This window comes from Poecilia reticulata, chromosome 9 (genome assembly GCF_904066995.2).
Source record: "Poecilia reticulata chromosome 9, P_reticulata-male-v2, whole genome shotgun sequence".
Lineage (NCBI taxonomy): Eukaryota > Metazoa > Chordata > Actinopteri > Cyprinodontiformes > Poeciliidae > Poecilia > Poecilia reticulata.
Window position 1 is genome coordinate 19,244,964 of NC_088838.1, and position 25,585 is coordinate 19,270,548.

Consider the following 25,585-nt stretch of genomic DNA (forward strand, 5'->3'; position numbering starts at 1 on the left):
GAAACAGCTGGAACCTGCTTGGACATGCAGACATAGCTCTACTCTGATCATGAAGACAGTTATATTAAAAGACGCACGAACTTTCCCCCAAATTTTATTTTAGCTTATTAAACCACTAACGAATCATGTGTCTTATTTACACGAGAGTAATAATAAAAATGTACAAATGTATTATATTTTTGCTTTCTGTAAGTAAAAGGTTTTATATTTTGGTAGTGTCTACATTTGGACAGTTGGGGTCGCTGCACCGGAACTAACGTCATAGGAACGCCTGTAGCCGGAAGAGAGATTGTTTAGCAGCCATGAAGATGACAGGAGAAAACAGAGCTGAGGGCTCTGCAATAAAAATGGACGACGTGAAAAACCTTATTAAAAAGAAAGATGAAATTGAAGAGCAGATAAAGGCTTACCATGACGTTTTAGAAGACGTAAGTTGTTCCCACACTCTGAAGTTATCTAGTCCTGCTCAACGCTGAACTTGTTTCTCTTGTTGTTTACAGCAAGGTGTCGGAGTTGAGGGTCCTCTGGTTGACGCGGAGGGTTATCCCCGAGCAGATGTTAATTTGTACACGATCAGGGACGCGAGGCACAATATATCATGTAAGGATGTGTTTGTCTTTGTGTTTTCTATTCTATAAGCAGTTCTTGGGTGAACTACAGCCACTTCAGTCGTCTCACAAGTTTAGTTTACTTTCCATTCAGTCTTTCTGAAGTTGAACTACACTGTGATGTCGGAAGTATTCGCTCATTTTTCCTCACAAACTTGGATGACATCCCCATGCTTAATCCACATGTTTAATCCACATAATATCATACCACTTTTGCCGTTATAAGTTTCTTTTTATGAGGTCAAACACTGATGTTGGACAAGAAGGCCTGAGTTGCAGTTTCTGCTCTTGGGGTATGGATTCTGTGCAGATAGTGAAGTTTGTCTACACCAGTCTCTCTCCTCCATATCTTAATGGACCTGGCTTTGTGCAGTGGTACCCAGCCTCACACTACAACCCCCGTTGCTCCAAACTTTGCGTGCGACATGAAGCAGTCAGAAGCAGTGTTATTCTTCTGGAAACAGCCAAACGCAGAGTTGTCTATTGCATTTCCAGACGGAGAGAAATGATTAATCAGTTCAGAGAACAAGTCTCCACTGTTGGAGAGTCTGGTGTCAATGTGCTTTACACAACTCCATCTGACACTTTGCATTGCACTTGGTGATGTAATGCCTGGGTATAGCTTCACAGTTATCCATTAAGCTAATTTGAAGAACAAAGTTTGAAATTCTGTATCCATTGATATTACAGAAAGTTGGTGAACTCTCTGCAGATCTGGTGTTTTATGCAGCTCAGACTCTGCTGACCCCATGCTGTGATTTAGCCAACCACTTTGGAGAAACATGCTATTGTTTCCGATCACTTCCACTTTCTAATAATACCACTAACAGTTGACTGTGGACTTATTTTATAGATGACAACATCCCAGCAGGCTACCACCCAGGAAGTGACTGAAAGACCCACATTCAATTATTTGAAAGGATGAATAAATATCTTTGGCAATATTGTAAACTTTACAAAGACGAGTGGACAGAGATTTCAATCTTGAGATGTACATAGCTATACTTCAGAGAAAGAGAGGCTGGATATGAATGGCCACCATTGTTTTCAGACTTTTATTTGTAAATTTTTTTAAAAGTAAAATTATGCATCATTTTCATTACCCTTAAAGGATAGTGTACTATTTTGTGTTGGCCTATCACATAAAATCACAAAAAGCTTATTGTAGGACAGTTCAAACAGAAAACTTTTGCAAGGCTCTTCAAATAATATAAGTGACCCTCCTGTTTGAAACTCTGTCCCATGTGAAATGTAGCTAGAATACAACGGTTGGTTAGCTGTCAGTTTTGCTGCTTGGCTTTCTCTTTGAAAAGAGAACATTATTCTTCTTCACGGCACTTCAACTGTGATGTTTGTTCTTGCACTTAAACTGTTGGGCTTTTGTTTTGTTTGTGTCTCAGGTCTACAAAATGACCACAAAGCCATCATGGCAGAGATTGAAGAAGCTCTGCACAAGCTCCACGCTAGAGAGAAAGCCAAGCGGGAACGAGACGAGGCAGAAAGCCTGGAGGAGCCGATGGAGGAGCAGGTCACTCTGCCTCCTCCCTTTGCTCGAGTGGATGCCGTCACGTATGGCTCACCTGCTTCTGGAGCTGTGAGGAACATCTTCTCTGCTCTTTAACTTAGTAAAACCTTCAGATAAACCAACATTTATGCTGACATTCATGTTTAATGTTTCAATTTCTTTGAGCATGATTGTTAGGTGTTTGTTTTTTTTTCTTACAGGGGCTCAAACTAGGAGATGAAGTTATCGAGTTTGGCTCTGTGAACACAAACAACTTTCAGAATCTGCAGAACATTGCTGCAGTGGTGCAACACAGTGAAGGAGTAAGTTTAGTTTGATTTCACTTGTTTAAATTGAAAAATAAATTGTTTTAAGTATTATTGATCTTGCAGTTTGCTGTAGCTTAGTAATTCAATTTTCATGTTTTATTTCACTTTACTTTCAAAACAACGTGAGCTTGATTGCTTTTACCATGATTGTACTTTCTGAACATGCCTATCAGCCAATGTAAACAGCAGCATAATGTCCGTTTTCAGAAACCTTTACGGGTCGTTGTGATCAGAGACGGCCAAAAGGTTCAGATGAGCCTGACTCCACAGCGGTGGTCTGGCAGGGGTCTGCTAGGGTGAGCGCACAGAGCGACACAAAAACTGTCATTCTGTCACATGTAGGCAGCAGAAGCAGTTTGTGAATCTATTTGTTAGTAGAATAACTGTTAACATTACAATTATTTTTTTTCTTCAGGTGCAACATTGTTCCAGTCCAGCGATAATCCACACAACCTTATTCCAGATTTAAACCTGTGAATCTCCTGAGTGTTTTCTACTCTGTACAGCAAAAGTTTGGATCTATTTTCATTTTTCAGTTTTCTAATGAAAATCTTGGAACATTTTCTCCATACAATGACTAAGAATGGAATATGTCAAAGTTAAAGTGCTGCAGCAAAGGGGATCACACTGAACCCATGATTAAGATCTGCATACATTCTTCTGCACGTTTAAAGAGACCGGCTTTTGGTTTGAAGTTTTTTTTCCTCTTGGGAGCTTGAAAGAAGATGGTCATGGTTATTAAAGATGGGATGCTTCAGTAATTCTCATCCTGTGTGTACATATGATTATTTTTTTGGTTGAATAAATAGTTTTCTTGAAGAAAACAAGAAACATTTTGACTTGTATGAAGTGATGAATTTTTGCAATAAATACATTGTCTCATGGGACAGACTCATAAAACATCTTTAAGATTAAATGATGGTGTGTTAAATGGATAAACTACTACAGTTGTGCTATTATAACCAAAATATATATTTTTAGAAATACCAGTGACCGGTTTATGCAGAGATGATGTACAACTGGTTGTTGTTTAGCGCTAAGTTGTGTATTAAATTCACATATTGCTGTGGTTGGAGTTTACATAGCGTATTTTATATTAGTGAAGTTACAATGAATCAGCGCTTGGTGGATTTTTTTAAAGTTTCAGTAGTGAATTTGACAAAGCACATAAAGCAGAAGAGACTAAATTCAAAAATGTCATTTCTGTAGCAATGAGACTGAAGAGCTTCTGCAGATTGACTTGTTAAAAATCAATGATAGAAACAAGGCTGTAAAATGCAGAAATGCCCATCGAAACACTCCTTGTGCTGGGTCTTTTATTATGTTTTTTTTTTTTTGCTTTGCAGAGACGAGAAGAATAAGAAGAATCTTCCACATGTTTGTCTTCACAAAGGTTTCCAGGAAATCTTTGCTCTAACAGCAAATACATTCCAGGAGGTTTCAGTAACGAAATCAGTAGATACATTTGGATCAGGGGCTTCTTCTTCTAAATAAACAGATTTGCCTAAATGGCAGTGAGAGGAAATCAAAACGGTAATCAAGCTGCTTGCTTCAATTTCTTCTTTTTAGGTTTGACCATCTGAGGTAGCTGGATTTTAAAGGCCGTCCTAAGAACAAACAGATGTTTAACCATTACTGTCAAGAAATCTACAAAGTAAAATAGATTTTACCTGACAATACGGTAAAGTCAAAGTAACAGACTTACTCGCATGTTGTGCAAATGGGGCTGAAGTTGCAGAATACTTGGAAGCAAACGAGAGAAAAATCATCATCGCAAATACAAACAACATTGCGTCTTTGAAACGCACGTGACGGCGTGCGGTACTCACTCGACAGACAAACGGAGCAGACGTAGCCAATCTCGATGAGGTTACGGTGGCAGAAACAGGCAGCTCTGTAGTCCACGTGGGCAGGCGGCGGCAGCACCAGCTGGGAGCGCTGCTCCGAGTCGGGCAGGAACACCCACTGTTCCCAAAACACACACATGCTTACTCTACCTTCAAGCTGCAACCGCTGCAAGCCGCAGCGAACAGCAGAAACACTCACCAGCAGGTACTGAGCCAGGGCTACTTTCTGCGGTATCTTCAGGTACAAGCCTCCTGTTATGTCACAAGCCTAAAACACAAACATAACTCCTGGTGGCACCACTTTCTGTTTTAATATCCAATGACTGATATTTTGTCAGTCATTTATTACACATTCACAGTTGCAATGCTACGTTAATAAGCCTGCATCAAAGATGTACCTGCTGAAGCAGCCCCGAGTCTGAGTCCAGCACACACGCATCTATCAGGATGTTCTGGCAAAAGTATAAATGTAGGTTTTTTTTTTTTATTTAAATCAATTGAAAAGATACATTAGTGAAAGTCTAGAGCAGAGAGATTTAGTTTTACCTGCTTTTGTGCAGCAAAAATCACATTCATGAAGTTCATGTACTGGAGAGCGCAGTCATCAGCTGCTTTTATCACCTAACCAAGACGAGCAAAACAAAACGAGACGGTGATTTTACATCTTCCCCATTTTGTCCCTGTATTTATTAACCATAACTGCTTTTTGGACAACCAATTTAGAACTGATTCAGAACCACAATCAATAAAAACAGGGTGAAACATAGAACTTTATGAACAAATGATGTAGGATTTTAGCTTTTTATGAGCTACATAATATTCATATAAATTAGTTTTTTTAGTAACTATAATTACTTATTGTGTTTCTTTTCTCTCTGCTTGAGTTCTCACAGGTTACTCTGGCTTCCTTCTACTGTCCAAAATCAATAGGTTGGTCACTCTAAATTGCCCACAGGTGTGTGTGTGTGTGGTTGTGTATCTCAGCGTTACCCTGTGACAGACTGGAAACCTGTCCAGTGTTTAAACTATCTGCAGCTTAATGGACACTGCAGACAAAAAGCACCCCACCCTCCGATTGCTGGATTTAGTACAATGTACTAAATGTAAATAGTACATTTAATAGCATTAAAATGTACTATTTCTAGTACATTTTAATGCTACAATTACTCAGAAATATGTAACAAGCTGAAAAACTAAACTGTTAAGTGCATGGGTACAAAATGGCATGGGAGTACCAACAGCTGAACTGATTAGGAAAAACAAAACCAAGTGAGGAATTAAGTAAGATCTTACCAATATCCTTGACTTCATCTCTTGTCCAACTAAAAAGAAAAAAAAGTAAAATGCAACTTTGTAGTTTCTAATATAAGAAAATAATAATAATAATAAAAAAGAGATACAGTTTAATCTTACTTTACCTTCTAACTCTTTTGAGACCCTGTTAATATCTGCATGGTGACGTTTTAAGGACAATTAGCAAAACAGCTCACACTAATTTCTTCTGACCCAATGAGCAAATCAAAGCTGCGCACGCAGGGTTACTTCAGAGAAGTCAGTCATAAAACTTCATGACTGTAATGACATAAAAATAATTCACTTTTTGTTAGCTGAACCAGTTTCCTGAATACTGAATTATCAAAGATGTTTCAGTGAAAGGATACAACAGAGGGCTTTGGCAAGAGATCCTGCCAACAGGGTGTCAGTTGAATTCCCCGTCACTTCAGCTGTAAGAAGAAGACACACAGCAGTCACCAGTATGTTTAATAGTAAGTCATTAATAGCTGGAAAAAATATTAAACTAAAGGTACCAACCAACCAAATCTGTGTACCTTTTACATTAGCTTTAGTCACATGCTATAAAAACCAGTTGTTTTTTTTAAAACTCACTTTTAGTCATAATACTCCTGATCTCTTCAGCAATGAGGTTGTTGGCGACAGCAAGGAGTTCGTATTTTCCATCCCGGCTGGAGGAAATTTCATCCCCACCACTGTCTCCACTTTCCCAGCTCTTACTGGGATACAAGAAGTGACTGGATGAAAGAGAAAAGTGATGAAAGGTATAAAACACTGCAGCGTTTTAGTTCCAAACACTAAAAAACATCTGTAGCACAAAAAAAAGAAAACTAAATTGTCACAATATAGGTTTAATGTAATTTCTTGATCAAGCGTGGCAATAAAATATTAGAAAAGCAAGGCTATGTAGAAGAATAAATAGATATCCAGTCCAGTAAGAAAAAAAAACTGGAGTTACAATAATTAGACTTCTTTGACTAATGTCAATACAAATTTTGACTGATTCTGGTATAATTTTTGCAAAGACATTTATTCATGCAAAAAAAAACGTTATGTAGGTCCTTTAGCCTACAAAAACTGAAGGAATTACATCATTATGCTTGGGGATGAATGGATAGAGGGAGGGATTGGCTGGAAGGACAGGGTCAAATTTCAATTACTCTATTAATAAAAAAATTCTTATAATGTTGTGAACTGTGGTTACCTGTCTTGACAGTGACTGGCGATAACGGCCAGCCTGTTTGTCCTTGTCATTGCCATATGGGAATTTCCCATCACCATGACGGCATCCAGACACTTGCACAAAGTAAACTTAAAAAATAGAAACACAGTGGATACTGTTCTCAGAGACAGACATTTGTGTTCAAATATTAGAATTAAACATACATTTTCATAATTGTTTGCTGACATAAATTACTTTTTATTTTTTTAAAGATAAGACCTCAAATAGACAATAGAAAAAGAGAAAAGGGACTAATTTCTGGAATAGTGTTGTTTACCACTAAGCCTGGTAAACAACAGGATTAGTGGTAAACTTTGAATTATGTGATCTCAAACTCTAGTTCAAATGCATTTCTTTTGCTTTGCTCTTAATGTGCCATATGCAAAGAAACAATTTACCTAATCACTACTGAGTGAGTAGAAAATATGACTGAGATATCAGAAATAAGGAAGAGGATACCTCTGGCTCACGCTGACCTTGCTGACCCCACCAGATGGGATTCACATCAACCACGATGACCAGGAGATTCAATTCATCCTCTGCAAAAAAAACCCCCAAAAAACATGACAAATATCAACCCAATGCAAAAGAAACGACCCAGCGAAACATGTTTGCCAATAAGGGACATATTATGAGCAGGACAGACCTGAAGCCATTTCGTTAAGTTTTTTGTTAGAAACCAAAGAAGAATAGATCTTCTTCCAGCTTTATCTGCTGCTAATTTCCATCTCTGATGAATTACAATATTAGCTGATAGCGTATAAAATGCTGCTAACGTCTTATCTAGAATAAGTTATCCAGGATCGAGGAAAAACTACATAAAACCGCTTCCCTTCTCACAACATCCGCATCTTCTTCTACTGTCTGATAGACTGAAGAACTCGAGGCGCCATGCTGCCACCTAGCGTCTGGTTTGATTTTGCACAACAAATCGAGACATTTTGTTATGATCACCCAGCTAATAAAGTTGAGGAAAAGGTTTTAAAAATAATAATAAAAATGTAAAAGTAAAATAAATAGGGCAGAAAGTTGATGGCAGCTTAATGTTGTCTAATATAATCAAAACCATCTCTTATACAAGACTACTGTACATTTTTATTTTTTTCAAATTGCATAGCTTTACAGATCCAGATTCTAGACATCTGAATTCAAAATATTCACCAATTTAAATTCTAATTGCAAGTTCCAGAAATCAAAAAGATACACAAATGTAAAACAACTTCTGGATATTGCATTGCTTTTTTTATACTTGGACTGACTTTGATAGAACAAAACAGTATAATGGGAATGTCCTTTATTGAAAGTGAGAAAGTCTAGTCGTACCTTCAGAAAAATTACAGGCAAATGGAAGCATGCAAATTCACAAAGCAGTAAAACATAAAAAATACATATAAGAAACTGTACAGTAAGCACAAAATTACAACATAAGAAATACCAGCTATAATTTGCTTGTGATATAAATAAATTATCCAAACTTCTGGAAAATCAGTGGTTAAAGACAAAGCCATTTATGTGTTTGGCAAAATGTGCGTTAGAAAAGAAATTGTAAAACTCAGTTATCTTTAATATTGTACGTAATTTAAACACACAAACAGGACCCACATTTTGGGGCTAAATTAATCCACCTTTTAATAATATACAGTTTATTAAAAATATAGACCTTTGCAGACATAAAAATATATGTATTTTCTCATTTACCAGAAAAGTTAGTCACCATTTGAATTGTGGTTATTTTTTCTCTTTTTGCCCTCAACTAAGATAATGAAAAGGCCTCCTGAAAATATAAAATGTATTTCATTAAACTTGATTTTCATACATTCACAGAAGTCCATAATGTAAACAGTTGAGAGTATTTATGACATCTTTCAATACAAATACTTTTTCCCAAACACAACTTAGGTGAGTTATAAATGTTATAATGCACAAACTGAAGGAAATATTTCTGAGGTGAAAGCATGCAGTAAGCACAACAAAAAGTAGTCCAATAAAAATGTAGTTTATTTTTACAGAAGCAAAGACATCTTAGACAAATAAAAAATAAGGCTGTTGTGCAAAATCATAAGTTTGTACTGATACAAAATGTAAAAACTTTGTCAAAATATCATTTGTACTTCTACATTACATTTTGTGGAAAAATTGTTGGCAACCTGTCGATGTTACATAGATCAACAGATGTAAGATCTGTTTTTCGTTTGAACGCATCTCTTCTAATAAGCATGTTTATGGTTTCTTGAATAAATAAAACTGCAATATGTTAAGAAACTGTGTAAAATGTAATTAGTAAAATATCCTTGTTTGTTCTACTTATTCAAAAGAATAACCTTAGGATTAATAGATTAAACTTTTTAAGAAGGCATCATCGGATTTAATTGTAACGATTCAAAGTCATTTGTTTTCATCCTGAAGCAAATTTGATCGATTTTCTGTAAGGTTTTGTTACTTTGTTTGAACCCCTTGAAATTTAAAATAATAATTAGATGGAAATTAAAATGAGAAAATACTGACATAACATCAGAAAAGGAGTCTGAACGTTTTGTTAAATCATTAAACTATCTTTGAAACAAGTAGAGTCTTTGTAAATAAAACAGAAGGTTTTATAGATGTATGTCTTGTTCCTATGTCTTGGGTTTGAGTTTCAGCAGTGCATCGAGTGAAGCAGTTCTGTATTTCTCAGTCTGGTAGACATCGGACTCGATGGCCTCGCTGGAGTCATTCAGGGTAACATAAACATCCCCGCTAACTTCAGTGACTTTATGAGTCCTTTGCTTGACTCCCTTGGAGCGCCACTGAGTCTTCAGTGGTCTGATTGTAGGATGGTCCACAGCTTGATAAAGTCCTTCACCTTCTGCCAGGGTGATCTTGTATTGGTGCCACGGACAAACAATGCAAGGCCGTCCATTGAACTCCTAATGGAGATGATTGGTACAAGTGTAAAATTGGTATTACAATAAGAACTTAGTTTTCTACAGCTATCATATAAATATACAACTAAAAATCTGTTTCAGACAGAAAGAAGCTTCAACATGGTACATATTTAAATGTTGTAAAGCACAGTGCCTAGCAAAAGTGTACAAAACCCTTGAGTTTATTGTCTGTGGTGTAGCTGTGGTGTAGCTTTAAATTTCGAATACTACTGCAAGGCAGAATAAAAGCAATGGAAACCCATTCACAACTACCATCAGGCGTGACATGTTTTACTATAAAACAGAAAAAGCCAACCTCGATATCTCCATTATGTAATAGACCACCAGCATCTGCCAAAAAGAAAAGAAAGATGCTGTTATTTCATACAGTATTTCAACTGGGCACTCCCTTTAGACCAGTGGTTCTTAACCCGGGTTCGATAGAACCCCAGGTGTTCGGCGGAGCCTCTGCCGTGGAGGTAAAGACACACTTGTGTAAAGTCGTGATGACGAGTCCCGCTTTGCTATCACTTGCTGCAGAGGATCACGTTACATTGCTTGGCCAATCAGTGCTGTGGAGGAGCACTGATTGAAGGAGCTCCACTCTCAGCATGGATTTGAACTTGTGTCTTTAATTACTTCAGCAAAGCTCACAGTTTTTGTTTGTAGCTTTCGGTGTACTTCTAAATCTGCTCCTTAGTCGCATCTTTTCGGGGTTGGTACTGCCTCTAGTGGCGTGGGGGTGATAACACAACTAATATAATTACATTACTAAATCAGAATACCGCAAGGTCCTTGTTTATTATTAATTTTTCATTATCTTAAGAATGTAGAGCTAATTAAATGATCTAAACAAGACCTTAAAGTGGTTCCAGTTTCTCTCGATGGCCAACCTGTTGAAACTGTGGCAAAATTTAAATACCTTTGGTCGTTCCTGCACAGTCAGCTCAACTTTGCTGAAAACATTGACTACATTTTGAAGAACTATTCTCAGAGATTCTACCTTTTAAGAAGACTTGGTGATCTTCTTAAAGTGACCCAACTAGAGTCTAATTGGGTCAAATGTCTTGAATTTGGAAAAAAAAATTAAATTGTATTTATCACGAAAGATGGGTTCAGTGAGTGCGCATATGAATCTGGTGGGTTCGGTACCTCAAAAAAGGTTAAGAACCACTGCTTTCGACTATATATCAAGTCACACACAAAGCTTCCGTTTGAGCTTACGGTAGCAACGCAGGTCCATTGCATAAAGCTCCCCCTGGTGGTACACGACAAGCACATCTCTGCATCCATTCACCTGCTTCGTCACACGGCCAGCCTCAATAATATCTGCCTTCTTTCCAATGAAATGCATATCAGGAGAGAGAGCAGGGGGGGTCTCCTCTGCAGGTGACATCCTGATTGTACTGCTGTATATATTAAAAAATAAAAAAAAAACACACACACAATTTGTTTAACAGATCGCTCAAGACAGTTGTAGAGAAATAAAGAGTTAATATTTGTACCAACAAGGCGATTCCCAACTACTGGCTGAAACATTGACTTACAGAAAGAAGATGGTTAATTAGTGGATCATGCATCTGTGAGAGTTCAAGAGGTCTTTATCCTGATTTTGTGATAATTATAAGTTTAAACGGTTTCTATTTTGTGAATTAGGTACATTATCTCAATATTTGAAACAGTGAAATCAATTAAATATTTTGAACTGGAGAGTAAAGGAACTAGTATATGATCCCTGATACTCAATCTCCTGTGCCTAACTCCAAACGATAAGTTCAGTTTCATTACTAGAAATTAGTCTATTACTAGCATGGATGGTAAAAACTGAGCACCAAATGATCTGTACCTGGTTAGTTACTCATTTATGAAGAAAATGTCAACGTACCAAGAGTTTATCCTTGTGGAAGCCCTATAAGTTTGAAGTAGTGCATTTATCTAAATTCTCTAGATAATTTACAGCTGCTTATTTGGAAAAAATAGAGGTTGACAGGTTTTGTTTTGTCGCAAAATAATCTTCACAGTACAGACTGTAGTGACACAACCAAAATCTCTCTCCGCCAATACTGTTTTTTTCGTTAAAGTCCTGGGTGGGGTTAGAGTCAGTATTTACATCTACAGGAGGTTGCAGAAAGGTTCCTGTAGCAGCAAACTGGAAACAGAAGATGCACCTAAAGTTTTAAAGAACTAAAATAATAACTGGTTTCTTTTCAGGAATGGAGTGATCAGTGGAGTACCACTCCACATGGTGAGTTTTCCTTATAGTTTGATGTTTGCTTTGGTCCATTTGAGGCAAATAGTTATTTGAAATTAACTATGAAACACACACAGTTTATTTTTTAGACAAAAATAATTAACCAACAGTTATTTTCTACTTACGACTTTAAAAACATAGTTATTAGTAACAGCCCTCTACTATAACAGTGAGTACCCCCTAAAATATGCCCATTTCATCCTCAGTACTACAAACATGTTGGCAACTCTTTCATGGTCTTTTGGAACCAACTTATTGATCTAAAGTAAAAAGGAAAGTAATAATTTATGAGCCCTTGAGTTGGCCTTATATTTCAAACTCATTCCTAAATCTGCGTTAATGAACATATCAATAACTTTTTTTTAAAGGTCTAGTACTGAAGTTAAAATGAGTGCAATGCAGTTGAGATTCAAAGAAAAAATAAAAGGTCTCTACAAGCCACTGGAAAATACTTCTCAAAGCTATTTTAATACATAAATGAGCCTAGATTTTGGAAAGCAAGATCTGAAAAATAGAGTTGCACTTTCACACTAATCTACAAAGATGTATTCACGATTGTTATGCAACCTTGCTCTTGTCTGCTTGATATATTGAATAAATGAACCTATTGTGATTTGGCTCAGTCTCTGACTTAATAACCTTCAACTGGGTGCTGACGGAACCAGATCATGAACTCCAGGCAGCTTTAGTTAGGACTTCAAACTGGTTACTGTGCAACTATTTATATTGATGACTTATCTTACCAAAACTATGCGCAAACAAACGTGAAACTGCGTTATCTTCACCCAGCAGGCTTACCCGAACATTTGGAGTCAACAAATAAAATGCAAACTACCACACGCCTATGACCAGAACTGCTGCAGACCAGCCAATATTTTGGTGTTACGTTTAGTTACGTCCCCCAAGAAACAAAAACGACGTCCCGAACTAAGTCACATTCCGCCTGATCTTTTGGTCATTTGTCACCCAAATTTCTGCAGTAGCTATAAAAAGCAAATTTAATATTTTATTTCTGACATTATAAAACAGAGTAAATAAAGGTTAAAATATTTTTGAAATATTATAAAAATATATTTTTAGCAAATTAAATATAGGTTTTTACATTACACTGTTGTTCTATCTAATTCGGTTATCTTTTCTTACCTAATAAATATTCGTTGTTTTTGTTTTTACAATATTTACAAATAATGCTTAATTGATTTTTTTTCCTCTACCAAATTACTATAATTAAAATATGTGTACAATAGTAAATAAAGTTTAATAAAAAAATTCTTAGTTGTATTTTTTAACATATCTTTATACAGTCCGGTTGGTTTATTAAAAAATAAACAGTAGCTCTACCTGTATTGCTTTCTCCCAGTTGTAGTCAGTTGACCAGTGCTTTGAAATGGTTTGGTGTGTGGGCTTCTTAGTGGTTTAAGCCTCTGACGGATTATCGCTCAGTGTTTTGCTGAACTGGTCGTTATTCAACTAGTTGTAGGTCTGGAAAGCCTGCCTTTATATTTGACCAGGTCTATTTTGACGAAGGCTGTGTCCATAGCTGTGCTCCAGCAGGAAGAGAGGGCGCCGAACTGTTTCCGTCGTTATGGAGATTCAGTCTGTGTACGGAAATGTCAGTCAGGCTTCTACTTGGTGAAATATTAATGTCAGTTTAACGTCCCGTTCTTAGCTTTCTGTGCTACTAAAGCGTCGTGGGTAAGGGTATTTTGTTTTTCGTCAATGTCTTTTCTAGATTTTATGAGTTTTGCAGCTACCAAAATGATAGAAAACTGTAAAATGTTGAGTGTCGTTTGTAAAGTTACACGGTCAAAAATTATTTACCCTGTCATAAGAGAAGGAAATAGGGGTTAATTTTCAAACTCATATTTTCACCACGTTATTCATCCATTTACAAATGTCACAGCTTAAAACTAAATATTTAATTAGCCATATAAATATTTATCTTCAAGCTAAATATTTAGGTTGGAGCAGAATTTGAAGCTACATATTTAGCTTGCTAACTGATAATTGGTTCATAAGCTAAACATTATTTAGCTTGCTAACTAAATATTTAATTTGAAGATAAATATTTAGTTTGCAAACTAAAAATTTAGTTAGAAGATAAACTAAATATTTTGTTTGCTATCAATAACATTTAGGTTTCTAATTGTTTAGCTTGCTAAGTAAATATTTACCTTGCAGCTAAATATCTAGTTTGCTAACTAAACATTTAGTTATAATCTAAATAAATATTAATAATAATTTAGTTGTATTTAAGTTGCAAATAATTAATACCAACATTTCCTCTGACTACCATTAAAGTCAGACCACGTACCACCAATGGTACTTCTTGTAGCACAGTTTAAGAGCCATTCTGGCAACTAAACCAGCCACCTTAAACAAGGATATTAGGAAGTAATTTGTAGAACGTGTATAGATCCACATAAATACTACTTCTCTTAGATGTAAATAAATGCATCAGACCCTCAGCAGCAGTAACAGCTCAACTGATTAACTGTTTTTAAAAATGAAGTTTATAAATATTGCAGTTTTTCCAGGAAATGCAGCCCTCCTATGTAGCAGCACAATAAAGTAAAGAAGTGTCCAGTGGGTCTGGTGACCCAACCAGAGGCTGCACTGCCTCTGAGTGTCAGATGGAGATAAGCACCACCCCCCTGCGGTCCTTCAAGGATTAGGTTTAAAAAACATATGGAAGGTCTAATAATGTCCAAGTGACTAATTGTAGGAGACTGTATATCAGTAAGACTGGTTGCAGCCGTTAGCCAATGTACAGTAGAAGTCAACAGTTGATCAGTCTGTGTTTTCTATATTTGTCACGTTTGCCACTATGTAGAAATATGTTGCAGCTGCACTGGTGCAGGCCCCGGCTCTATCCTGCACCAGTGTCAGGTTTCAGCATCATGCTGCAGCCCAGTGCTTTACTTTCCAGTCAACAGAACATGCTGGTAGTAATGACACCAGGAGAAACCACTGGTCATCACTTTTACTGGACAGGACAGTGTTTTATGTTGCTGCTGTTGTTTCATTAATACAGAATAATGCTAGCTACCCACTTTGCATTCTATTTATTTCCTAATTGACAGAAGCCAAGCTGACTTATCCACTTGTTTGACAAAGTGGAGGACCAAATAGAAAAAAAGCCAAGGGAGAAATGACAGTTTGCCTGTACAATTGTCTGTCGGCGGCTGGGCTTCAGCGTCATTATTCAAGGTAAGCAAACAGATCAGTCAAGTCCACATGGTTGCTTTGATTTTTCTAATGATACACTTATCTTTCTCTGTTGTTTTGTCTTTTAGGTTCACCTTGATGGGTGTTTACCGGGCAGCCCATCTTTCCACACTGAGCATGGAGGACTACCCCCTCCTGGGAGTTTGCTCTATGGAGGACAGAGCTCGCCTTTTCCAGCTGGTCCAACTGGTTAAAAGCCTTGATCTAAGGAGCCTTAGAAATGACGATATTGGGATTTACAATAAGTGCGATTATGAAGACAGTAATGAGCTATTTCCTGCTAATAATAGCTTCAGTCCTGATGGATATGGAAACTCCAATGGAGATGTGAGAAGGGATAAGAATGAAAGTGGAGCTGTTTCTAATGCATTCGGTGATAGACCATCATATGTTCGCAGACGGCTGGATTTCTCTGCTGAAAACACAGACCAGAGATTGTGTTCTCATTTTGAAGACACCATTCATGTCTACGCAAGTCACAACAGGAATGATGATCCAGTTTGTGAAAACGGATCAGCCACACCCATTCAACTGGGGCTTCACAGCAGAAAAGCTGTGGTGTGTGACCTTCGACAAAGCTCATTACTAAATGAGCGTAGCTGTTCATGTGATCCTCACAATGGACAAAGCATCCAGCTGCACGTCACACGGGAATCTTCAATGCTCAACTCTCACATCAGATTAGTACCAAAGAGCGAGACATTCAACAAATTGAATCCTCCCCCAGCAGCAGTAACATCGGAATCATTTATTAACAAACCATCAGCACAGAAAGACAGAAAGACAATCTCCAGGAAGAAAAAGAGTCCTGCAGATGTTACCAAGCCCACGCCCATTTATGAAGCAAAAACAACAGCCGGCTACAACTATGGACTACCTCTGAGTCCTCCTCAGGCTGCAAAGTAAAGTGCTGTTCAGTTCTACCCTCATTGCTATATTTCTACACAACAAGATAACAACTGCACGTTTCACTTAGCAAGAAAGTCGATACGCAAGTATGAATGCAAAAGTGTCCACAGCCCTTTTCACCCATTTTGTGTTTTTTTTTTTTTTGTTAGACAGACAACACAAAGTAGTGCATAATTCTAAAGTGGAAAGAAAACGATGCACGATTTACAAAAATGGTAAAAATTAAATTACTTTGAGAGGAGTGACACGCATTTGTCAAATGGCCCCTGCTTAGATATACCTTGTAGAATCAACTTTTGCTGCAATTACTGCTGTGGGACCTTTTGTATATCTTTTTAACATCTCCACCTGAATTAGTGTTGATTTGGGGGGGGGGTAAAAATAGCTCAGCGTTGTCAGATTGTGTGACAACAGTTATTTTCAAATCATAGATTCTCTAATTAATACTCATATAAAATTACACAAAAGAGGACTGTTATTGTTAATAGAACTTCTGAAGGCAATTTTATTTAAGGGTATCAGATCAAACTTGTCTGAAATCAAGTGGACTCCACTGTTTTCAGATTTTGATTTGGACTACTTTGTCTTGGTTCATTTTATAAAATCCAATTTATAAAATGTTTGCGGTCGTCAGAGGTATGAATACTTTTGCACGAACCTAAGAAACATAACGACGGTATGATGTGTTTTTGCAGCAGATATGGGGAAGGACAACGGATCAGCGTGTGTGTGAGGAAACGACCTTTAACTCTTGCAGAGTGCAAAAGAGGAGAGGTAGATGTTGTGACAACTCCGAGTGGAGAGTGTATGGCAGTTGTGCACGAAAGCAAAGAAGCTGTGGATCTCACAGAGTACATATTACAGGTAGATATGCAGAAAGAGAAAAAAAAATGATTCCTTCATTTTGTAATTCTAAAAAAAATACATTTTTATGCTTAATTTGTTCTGGTTCTCTGTTGTTTTGCAGCACAGGTATCATTTCGACCAAGTTTTTGGAGAGGAGATCTCCAATGAAGAGGTCTATCTGAAAACAGCGTATCCTTTGGTACAGCACATGCTCAGTGGGTAGGTGTTTACCGCTAAATTGCCATGCAAGGCATGTGCATTGTAGACCAGGGTCAATCACTACTGTGAAATGATTCCTAAAGTTTCAAACCCCCCAAAAATTTCATCATAGCTTTACCCCACTTTAACGTTGTTCTCCAGCTCTGAGGCACATAGACAAATACAGCTCTGCCTCTCACCACAGGCTGCTGTGCACTGCCAGTCAACTGGCACGAAGAATCCCCCTGCTGCTCCCCCTTATTGCTTACATGAAAGACAAATTTGTGTTTTTGGAAATAATTCTGGTCAAGAAAAACATGGACTGTCATGGTGTGGAAACTAAAAGGGTGTCAAACTTAAATAACAGTGAGCAAATGTTGTAGATATTTTCTTTAAAGATCCTAATGATTGGTTATTGCACCAACAGTGTAAATAATTAATTGTTAATGATTGATATTTTCAATAAAAGTGATCAGATCAGTTTCCTGCTGGCCCTTGCCTACTGAGCTGTCCAGTTGATCACATTCTTTCCTCTAAATAAAACAGCATAAAGTTTAGTGTGTTTAGTGTCTTTTCTCTTTGTGTTGTGTGTATTCACAGAGGCAAGGCCACCTGCTTTGCATATGGACAGACAGGTGCAGGAAAGACTCACACCATGCTGGGTTCATCCCCTGCTGGAACTGGCTTATATGCTCTAGCCGTTCGGGACATTTTTGCTCACCTGTCTGAGACAAGCGCATCTCTACTGGTTTATGTCAGCTTCTTTGAAATCTACTGCGGCCAGCTGTACGACTTGTTGGAACATAGGAAAAGGTTATTGGTTTCAAATTTATTGCTTTTTTTATCTTAAGTGATTTATCTGGTTTGTGTTTTCACTGCAACCTGTCCCCCCATATTTTCTCTGCTGAACAGTTAGTTTTTCTATAATGAGCAGAGTATCTTACCTATTTCCCCCTCCGTTGAAGGTTATTTGCCAGGGAGGATGGAAAGAAAGTGGTTCACATTTCAGGTCTGCGGGACATCCGAGTGGATTCAGTCAGCTCGCTGCTGGAGGTTTGATCCTTTTTTCATACAATTAGTAATTTACCCAATGTGTAGTCCAGAGTTAGTGTTGTAAATGGCAAACCAATCAACAAGGTATGAACCTTAAACCAAACTTTTAAACTAAAATCAAATACTTTGCAGTATGAGAAAGGTTTCTTTAATTGTCAAAAGGTACAAAACAGTAATACCAATAATAGATATGTGGTTACATCCTCATTGATCCAGTAGTTGACTCCTACCTACCATTAATTTATATTTTCTTTACCCTTCAGATAGGAATCACTCTGTTGTTTGTAATGTTATGATCACTCGCTTAAGCTGCTCTCCTTTTTCTGCATTCCTGGCTGCTTTAAGGTAATTTCACAGGGAACAGCTGAGCGAACACAAGGGACAAGTGGTGTGAATCCTCTTTCCTCTCGATCCCATGCCTTGCTTCAGATTCAGCTCAGGAAGCTTAATCAGCAGATAGCTGGAAGGTGAGAGACTAAATCTTTCTATTTGTTGGTATTATTCAGAATATATCTGGATTGCCATGACCTGGCAATCATTATCTGTGATTCAAACCTAAGTGTGATTTTATTTTTTCAAGGTTTCAAAATTTCTCACAAAAGAAGATTTTCACATTTTGTCACATAACATTTTAAAGCTTGAGCATGTTTTTTGAGGGGGATTTCATGTCATAGACCATTTATTTCTCTTATTTTAAGAATAAAAGTCTGTGAAGTGTGGCATGCACTTGTGTTCCCCCTTCGCTCTGACAGACTCAAATAAAATCCAATTTCTCCTGATTGCCTTCAATTAGCATGAGAAAGTTGTGGAGAAGTTTAAAGCAATATCCCAAGCATTTTACTTCTCACAGAGTGCTGTTCAATCTGCCATGTGAACATTTTCACATGGTTGCCAGAAGAAGATCTGGTGTTTTACCAACTTCCTGATGATTTCTTTTTTTTTTTTTAATCGCCTGAATTGACAATCCGATAGTTCTAATGTTTTGTGGAAAATTGATAAAACTAATTGCTGCGTGTTTGTGTATACGTGTGTGCAGAATATGGTTTGTGGACCTGGCAGGCAGTGAGAGAGCATCAGATGCCAAAGAACCAAACAAGCAGAGTCGCATGGAGGGAGCTGAGATCAACCAGAGCCTGCTGGCTGTAAGAAACTTTCTCACAAACTCAGATATACTTCACCATATTTAATTATAAACAGTCATTGGGAAGAAAAAGCTGCTAAAAATTCCCTATTGGAACTGTGTTATGTGTAAATTGATCAGTTTCACCTTATTGGTTTTGAAATTATTTAAATAAAGCCTGAAGAACATTCTCAAAATGATGGGTAGCAACAGTGACTCCTCTGAGATCCTTGCTGATCTCTTTCCAAATTCGCGTTTCTTTAAAAACACATAAACAGAGACTACCTGCTTTTTTAAAGCTAGTAACAGTGATGATCAGCTAATATTATACATGTAATTTCAGTACTTGGCTGCTAACCTTTTTAGATCCTATGACAGCAGCAATAGTCTATCTAATTTTTCCACAAATCTAATACCTGCTTTCCCCCCACAGCTGAAAGAATGTATCCGTTCACTGGACAAAGAGGAATCTCACACTCCTTTCCGACAAAGCAAACTCACTCAGGTACTGATGTAACTTAATAATAAAAGGACAGATAATTTTATTGTGTTTCCACTTTGACCCACACATATTCTTGAGATTCTTTTCAAACTAAACTGGTTCATTCTCATTTTAGGTTTTAAAGGACTCGTTTGTTGGTGACTCGAAGACATGCATGATTGCCAACATTTCACCGGGTCACTCAGCAACAGAACACACACTCAATACTCTGAGATATGCAGATCGGTAAGAGTTTAAAGGGGAAGGAAACGGTAAATAGAGGCAAATGTTACTTCTCTCATAAGGTGCTGGATTATATTTATGGGTATTGGAGTAAAGGGGAAAGAGGACAGTGTCAAAGAATATGCAGCATCATCTTGCTTCCACCTTAAAATTATGCCCTACTTTATAAATCTCAGTAAAAATATTGAGGTTTATGGTTGTAACATTATAGAAAACATGAAAACGTTTCAGTAGTATAAAGACTTTCATAAGGCATCGCATGTGTTCAATTTCTTACAGTGTGAAGGAGTTGAGAGGACAAAATGGGCCAATTGGAAGAAAAAGAAGCAGAAGCAACATGGCCCGGTCTGACAACAGCAACACAGGGAACAGAAGAAATGTTGGGACTTCTAAAAATCCAAAGTTAGGAAATCAGAACAAGAATTTCAGTCCCAAAACACATACCAGCCCACACATATCACAACCAGTTTTTTGCTCAACACCCACAAAACATTCTTGTTTAGAGGAAACACAATCAAGAAACAGAAAAGTCATAGAACTTGAACATATTAGCCCAATTAGGGGGTCGTTGGCACAGACTGAAGACAGGTGTTTGAGTAGAGGACTGGAGGTCAGACAGGATGGGAGAACTGAAAATGAAATGTACAATGATATTCACAGTAACTGTGTTAAAGGGAAACATACCAGAGCAGTGGGGATGTTGGGACAACAAAACAGTGGAGCCGTTAAAGGGGGTGACTTAACTTTTTCTAAAAGGGAATCCGGATTCTACCACAGGGAAAAGGAGAGCCATCAGCAGACTATGGAAGAGAGAAAGAGAGAGGAACCAGAATGGACAGAAATGAGAAGACAGGCTGCAAGCTGTAGAGACACATGCAAGGAAGAAGAGGAGTTAAGAGAAGGAGAACTACACAAAGCTGACGAAAAAGAGAAAGTGAGGCATCTGAGAGAGTATCATCAGCAGCTGCAGCAGTTTTCACCTTCACCAATGTCTTCATACGTCCATCCTCTCTCATCTTCATCTTTCTCTTTCTCTACTCGGGAATCTCTGTCTTCCCTCCTGCACTCGTCTAACTTTTCATTCTCTACCCAAACCGATCCTTGTTTAGAAGAGACTTCAAGTGTGCAAACCGAAACCTTTGCAAACCACACTAAGAATGTTGCTGATGACCATAAGTGTGAAAATGAGAGGAAGGTGAAGACTGAGGCAGCTGGGAGGAAGGAGGAGAAGAGGCTAGCTGGTATGAAGGGGGGACACCTGAGGGACTGCTGGATGGGAAGCACAGAGGTGGAGTCCAAGCAAATCCCAACAAAAACAGAGGCACACCTGTCCGGTTGCCTTGATTCAGAGGTCAAAAGGGATGTGGATCTGCAGAAACAGCAAACAACAGACATAGCATGGAGCCATGAGCAGAAAGGAGTGTCTGATTACTACAGCAAAAATCTTAATCTGCAATTTAATGCACTTTCCCCAGTATGTGAAAACAGCAGCAAAGTGTCTCTTTTACCTCAAGTTGATATTTCTGGAGATTCTCTAAGCTGCTTTATGGATCCTCTCAGCATTTCCCAGCTTCATGTGGAGCAGCAGCGGCAGCCTGCTGGTCCACACGAAGAATTTTCCTTGTCTCCATTGGAGCCGCCCCACTCAAAGAGCCTCCAGATGAATATGTCTGCTACATATGACACTGCAACAGCAGCTGGTCACCATGAGCAAAAGAAATGCATCGCAATCACTGTCAATGGAAGAGGTAAGAGAAACCCTGCTTCTGTTTCAGTAAAACATACAAAGCACATGTGCATCTTAATAAATTACAATGTCATATAAAGTTCATTAGTTTTGGCGATTCAATTTAAAAAGTGAAATGCCACAGACCAGAAGATACATTTCAATTATTTATTTCAGTTCATTTGAATAATTAAACTTAGGCTCAGTGGAAAACCAAAATGTGTGTTTATTTTAAAGAAAATAGGAATATTACTTAAGACTGATAAAAAATCAACTTTTTTTCACCTTACTTACCTTATGCAACATCTCTGATATCGTCTCTGGTTTAAGTTTATATTGATGGGACGGTTGTGGTTCACGCCACAGATACAGCTATGTGTGGTGGCTTTAGATTTTTTGTTCCTTCTGCAGCTTTTTGATCACTCAGCTTTCAACATGCCTGGATACAGAACTCTGTGATCAATCAGGTTATTTTGCATTTATATTTTGTGACTTAACATCATTGTTAAGGAAAATTATGTCAGTGACCGTCTGCTGGGCATGTGTCCAGTCAGCAGCCATATTGCACCTAGCATAACATTATTGTGTTGGAAATCGTTTGTTGTTGCTCCTATGTAATATTCTAATTTTCCCCCAAAAATGTAATTTATTAGCTATAAGAATCATTCAAATGAATATAAATTAATGCTTGAAATTAATTAGTGTGTGTAGTTAATGTATATTGTGTCAGAGTTTCACTTTTTGAATTGAATTACTGATATAAATGAACTCTTTGATATTTATTAAGAATTTGAGGCAGTCTCCTTTTTTTCAGGTACAGATACACCTTACTCCATCCAAGACCAGGGTAACAAGGAGAAAAAACCATCAACTTTAGAAAAAAATTTAACTGCATCCATAATTAAGTCCCAGGCTTCATCTTTAATCAAAAGCACTGAGGATTGTAGCTCTCAGTCTACACACAATTCACTAGAATGTACACATAATATACACTCTAAAACCAACATATCTAAGCAACATTCAGAGCCTCAATATGACTCCTTGAACTCAGCACAGGCACATTATTACAATATCTCAAGAGTTGCTGCTGAGCAGTTCAATCCTGCTGAGTTAGGTGGAGAAGAAAGCGGCAACCAGCAAATCAAACCCACAATCCATCTGTTCACCGTGGACAGTTCGGACCACGCTAGGTAAGAATTATTAAATGTGGCCCAGTGTTATGATTCTTGTACAGAACTACTCTAACTCAATGTGCTCCCAGGTTGCACATTATTGAGGTCCACATGGAGCAGCTGAAAGAGATGGAAGCTATTTGTCACAAAGAGGGGGAACTTCTTTGCCAGCAGCATGATCTGGTTCGACAAAACCAACTTCACAACTGATGGCTTTTGCTCTTTTTTTTTGTGCATAATAATTTTTGTCCTTTGGTCCAACAGGTTTTTGTGGAATTTGTCCACAAGCTGGATGAGATCCTGGAGAGGAAGGCTCAGTGTGTACACAGCATGAAAGCTCATCTGAGGCCCTATCTGAAGACCAACCATCACTCCACACAAGAAGATTAGAAAAATGCAATTTTTCACACAAAAAAACAACAAAAAACAGCATGCATTTATTCCACTATAAACTTGAATGATGAAGTTCAAGTTTAAATTTATTTAAACTAATAATACTAGGGAAACAGCACAACCATGCACACACATACCTAAAGACATGAATTGAGAGACCAATTAATTTGATCGATTTCATTTGAATTGAATTAACCTAATAGTCGTGATTCAGGACTGTGGGGAGAAGCTGGAGTACCCACATCTCCATGCAAAGAAACCACAGGACATTGTTGCTGCAAGTCAACAGTGCTACAAACTGGGCGACCATGCAGCATGAAATTTCCTTGCTGCTAAATATTCCACAGTCAACTAGTGGTGGTATTATAACAAAGTGGAATTGATAGGACACAACAGCAAGGCAGTTTTATTTGCATTGCCCATTTCCAGCCACAAGGCAAGTTCTTTACATTTTTAGAAGAAAAATAAAACAACAAAAAAGCAAAAAACTTTACCTTGCAAAGTAAGGTAAAACGATGACAGCTTGAAAACAGACTACACTTTATTATGTCCCAGGTATTCTTCGATTTCAGCTTTAAACAAATTTTGTTTTAGCCTTTGTTTAAAGAAACTCGTTGCTTGAGCATCATTGCAGTTTTCTGGAAATTTGTTCCACTTTAGTGGAGAACAAAAATTAAAGGTTGCTTTTTAAATGTTTGGTTCTGATTCAGGAAGGTTGATACAATTATATCAGATCTTTGTACAGGACATCAAGACAACAGCAGGAGGAGCTTAATTGTAATTGATGTATAATTTTTTTTCTTCTTTTTTTCCAGCTTTTTCTTGTTTTGGGGTTGAGTTTGTAGAATTGCATCATTTTCTCCAGCTGGAACCCAGCAACAAAGTGGTAGGCCTCTTGAAATCACAGAACGGGGTCTGCCAAGGCTGAGGGACATAATGTGTGTAGGTCGCCAACTTTCCGCAGGGTCAATAGCTACAGAACACCACATTTTAACTGAAGAGTGTATAGAGAGCTTCACAGAGTGAGTTTCCATTCCTGAGCTGCTGCAGCCAAGCCTTGCTTTACCAAGTGTAAAGACGTCGGTGTCTGACTGAAAATTGTCAACATTTCTATAAACACACTCCTAAGCCAAGTGGACAGCCTTCCCAGGACAGCTGAAGCTATTATAGTGGCAAAGAGTGGGCCGACATTACATTAAACCCTGCGGATTAAGGAACTTGCTCAGGTTTAGATGTGTCTGAAGGCAGTGAATTATTTTGGCAAATGTGTTTTAAAATGTGTTCCACAAAACTTTGGCTGCTTTTTATAATGAAGTTATTTACTATTATCTGTGGTCATGTCATCTCAGATGTTCCTGAGTATGTCTTGCTACATCTTAATATAATTTTAATTAAAATGGACATAACTCAAACATCTTCTTTGTCCAGAGTAGACCACCAAGGTGGTGTTCACATTCATCAAGCAGAATGAAACCATGTATCAAGCTAATATGGATAATGGTATTTTCCAATATTTATTTATTATTTATTTTTTACTAATGTCTTTCAAGCTTCAAGCCAAGCTGCTGACAAAGAGGTTCAGAAGTTTTTGGTAGAATATCTTTTGCAAGATGGGATGAAGATTTAATTAAAGTTGTTTGTGTTTGTTTAAATATGGTGTCAGTGGTTTATATTTTAATAAAAAGTGCTTTATATATATATATATATATATATATATATATATATATATATATATATATATATATATATATATATATATATATGTTGTTTTTTTTCATTTATATCAAACTTATTGTAATTTTTTACTAATCTTTTTTGGCCTTCAGTTTAGATACAAAGTAGTTTAGTTTAGATACTGTATTCATATTTGAGGTCAACTTGAAAGTCTGATCTTGTCGAGTTTAACAACCTGGACATATATAGGAGTTCACTTTGTCTATGGTAAATGGAATTGTATTTTTGAAAAATATAAATTTTGTTTTCTAATCATGTTTCAAGAAGAAATGTTGCAGCTAATTTTCTTTACAAAGAAAGAAAATGGCAGTCAGGAGAAGATGAAACTAAATATCTGATTTTTAAACAGGGCACGTCTGAGTGAACAAGTTCTAACCATGTGCGTCTAGTGTCATACACCTGTGTAATCTTATGCATTTTAACGGATGTGGACATGCGTTTATTGATCCCTCACTCGAATAAGTGATTATTTTTTAAATTATGATGTACAGAATTTTTTCTCTTAAGTTTTAATAGCTTAGATCA

General features: G+C 37.4%; 4 protein-coding genes across 8 annotated transcripts; 2 read left to right on the forward strand and 2 right to left on the reverse strand.

The window, feature by feature from the left end:
- Positions 1 to 257: 257 nt before the first annotated feature.
- psmd9 (proteasome 26S subunit, non-ATPase 9) lies at positions 258 to 3,277 on the forward strand. Its single transcript, XM_008418543.3, has 6 exons — positions 258 to 428; positions 501 to 600; positions 2,009 to 2,202; positions 2,334 to 2,435; positions 2,649 to 2,737; positions 2,857 to 3,277. Exons 1-6 carry the CDS (start codon positions 303 to 305, stop codon positions 2,882 to 2,884), a joined length of 639 nt encoding a protein of 212 aa, XP_008416765.1. The 5' UTR covers positions 258 to 302; the 3' UTR covers positions 2,885 to 3,277.
- Positions 3,278 to 3,712: 435 nt separating this feature from the next.
- Positions 3,713 to 7,682, reverse strand: gtf2h3 (general transcription factor IIH, polypeptide 3). Its single transcript, XM_008418544.3, has 13 exons — positions 7,450 to 7,682; positions 7,263 to 7,342; positions 6,786 to 6,892; positions 6,176 to 6,318; positions 5,950 to 6,012; positions 5,707 to 5,736; positions 5,582 to 5,610; positions 4,835 to 4,909; positions 4,687 to 4,740; positions 4,488 to 4,556; positions 4,271 to 4,406; positions 4,147 to 4,183; positions 3,713 to 4,048 (listed from the first exon to the last, which is right to left on the reverse strand). The coding sequence occupies exons 1-13, from the start codon at positions 7,457 to 7,459 to the stop codon at positions 3,979 to 3,981; spliced, it is 903 nt and encodes a 300-aa protein (XP_008416766.1). The 5' UTR covers positions 7,460 to 7,682; the 3' UTR covers positions 3,713 to 3,978.
- Positions 7,683 to 8,783: 1,101 nt separating this feature from the next.
- Positions 8,784 to 13,539, reverse strand: LOC103470247 (Rieske domain-containing protein-like). Of its 3 annotated transcripts, none has more exons than XM_017306472.2 (4): positions 13,299 to 13,539; positions 10,931 to 11,115; positions 10,023 to 10,057; positions 8,784 to 9,709 (listed from the first exon to the last, which is right to left on the reverse strand). In XM_017306472.2, the coding sequence occupies exons 2-4, from the start codon at positions 11,100 to 11,102 to the stop codon at positions 9,419 to 9,421; spliced, it is 498 nt and encodes a 165-aa protein (XP_017161961.1). In that variant the 5' UTR covers positions 11,103 to 11,115; positions 13,299 to 13,539; the 3' UTR covers positions 8,784 to 9,418. The 3 variants fall into 3 exon arrangements, with proteins under 3 accessions (XP_017161961.1, XP_008416763.1, XP_008416764.1); XM_008418541.3 differs by lacking the exon at positions 13,299 to 13,539 and adding an exon at positions 12,756 to 12,891; XM_008418542.3 differs by lacking the exon at positions 13,299 to 13,539 and adding an exon at positions 12,701 to 12,841.
- Positions 13,522 to 23,398, forward strand: LOC103470246 (uncharacterized). Of its 3 annotated transcripts, none has more exons than XM_008418539.3 (15): positions 13,522 to 13,652; positions 15,041 to 15,167; positions 15,254 to 16,087; positions 16,790 to 16,958; positions 17,062 to 17,159; positions 17,739 to 17,951; positions 18,104 to 18,191; positions 18,537 to 18,658; positions 19,228 to 19,333; positions 19,745 to 19,816; positions 19,929 to 20,038; positions 20,315 to 21,783; positions 22,576 to 22,951; positions 23,023 to 23,116; positions 23,198 to 23,398. In XM_008418539.3, exons 2-15 carry the CDS (start codon positions 15,109 to 15,111, stop codon positions 23,321 to 23,323), a joined length of 3,936 nt encoding a protein of 1,311 aa, XP_008416761.2. In that variant the 5' UTR covers positions 13,522 to 13,652; positions 15,041 to 15,108; the 3' UTR covers positions 23,324 to 23,398. The 3 variants fall into 3 exon arrangements, with proteins under 3 accessions (XP_008416761.2, XP_008416762.2, XP_017161960.2); XM_008418540.3 differs by having other exon boundaries at positions 16,793 to 16,958; XM_017306471.2 differs by lacking the exons at positions 13,522 to 13,652; positions 15,041 to 15,167; positions 15,254 to 16,087 and adding an exon at positions 16,102 to 16,309.
- The last annotated feature ends 2,187 nt before the right edge of the window (positions 23,399 to 25,585 follow it).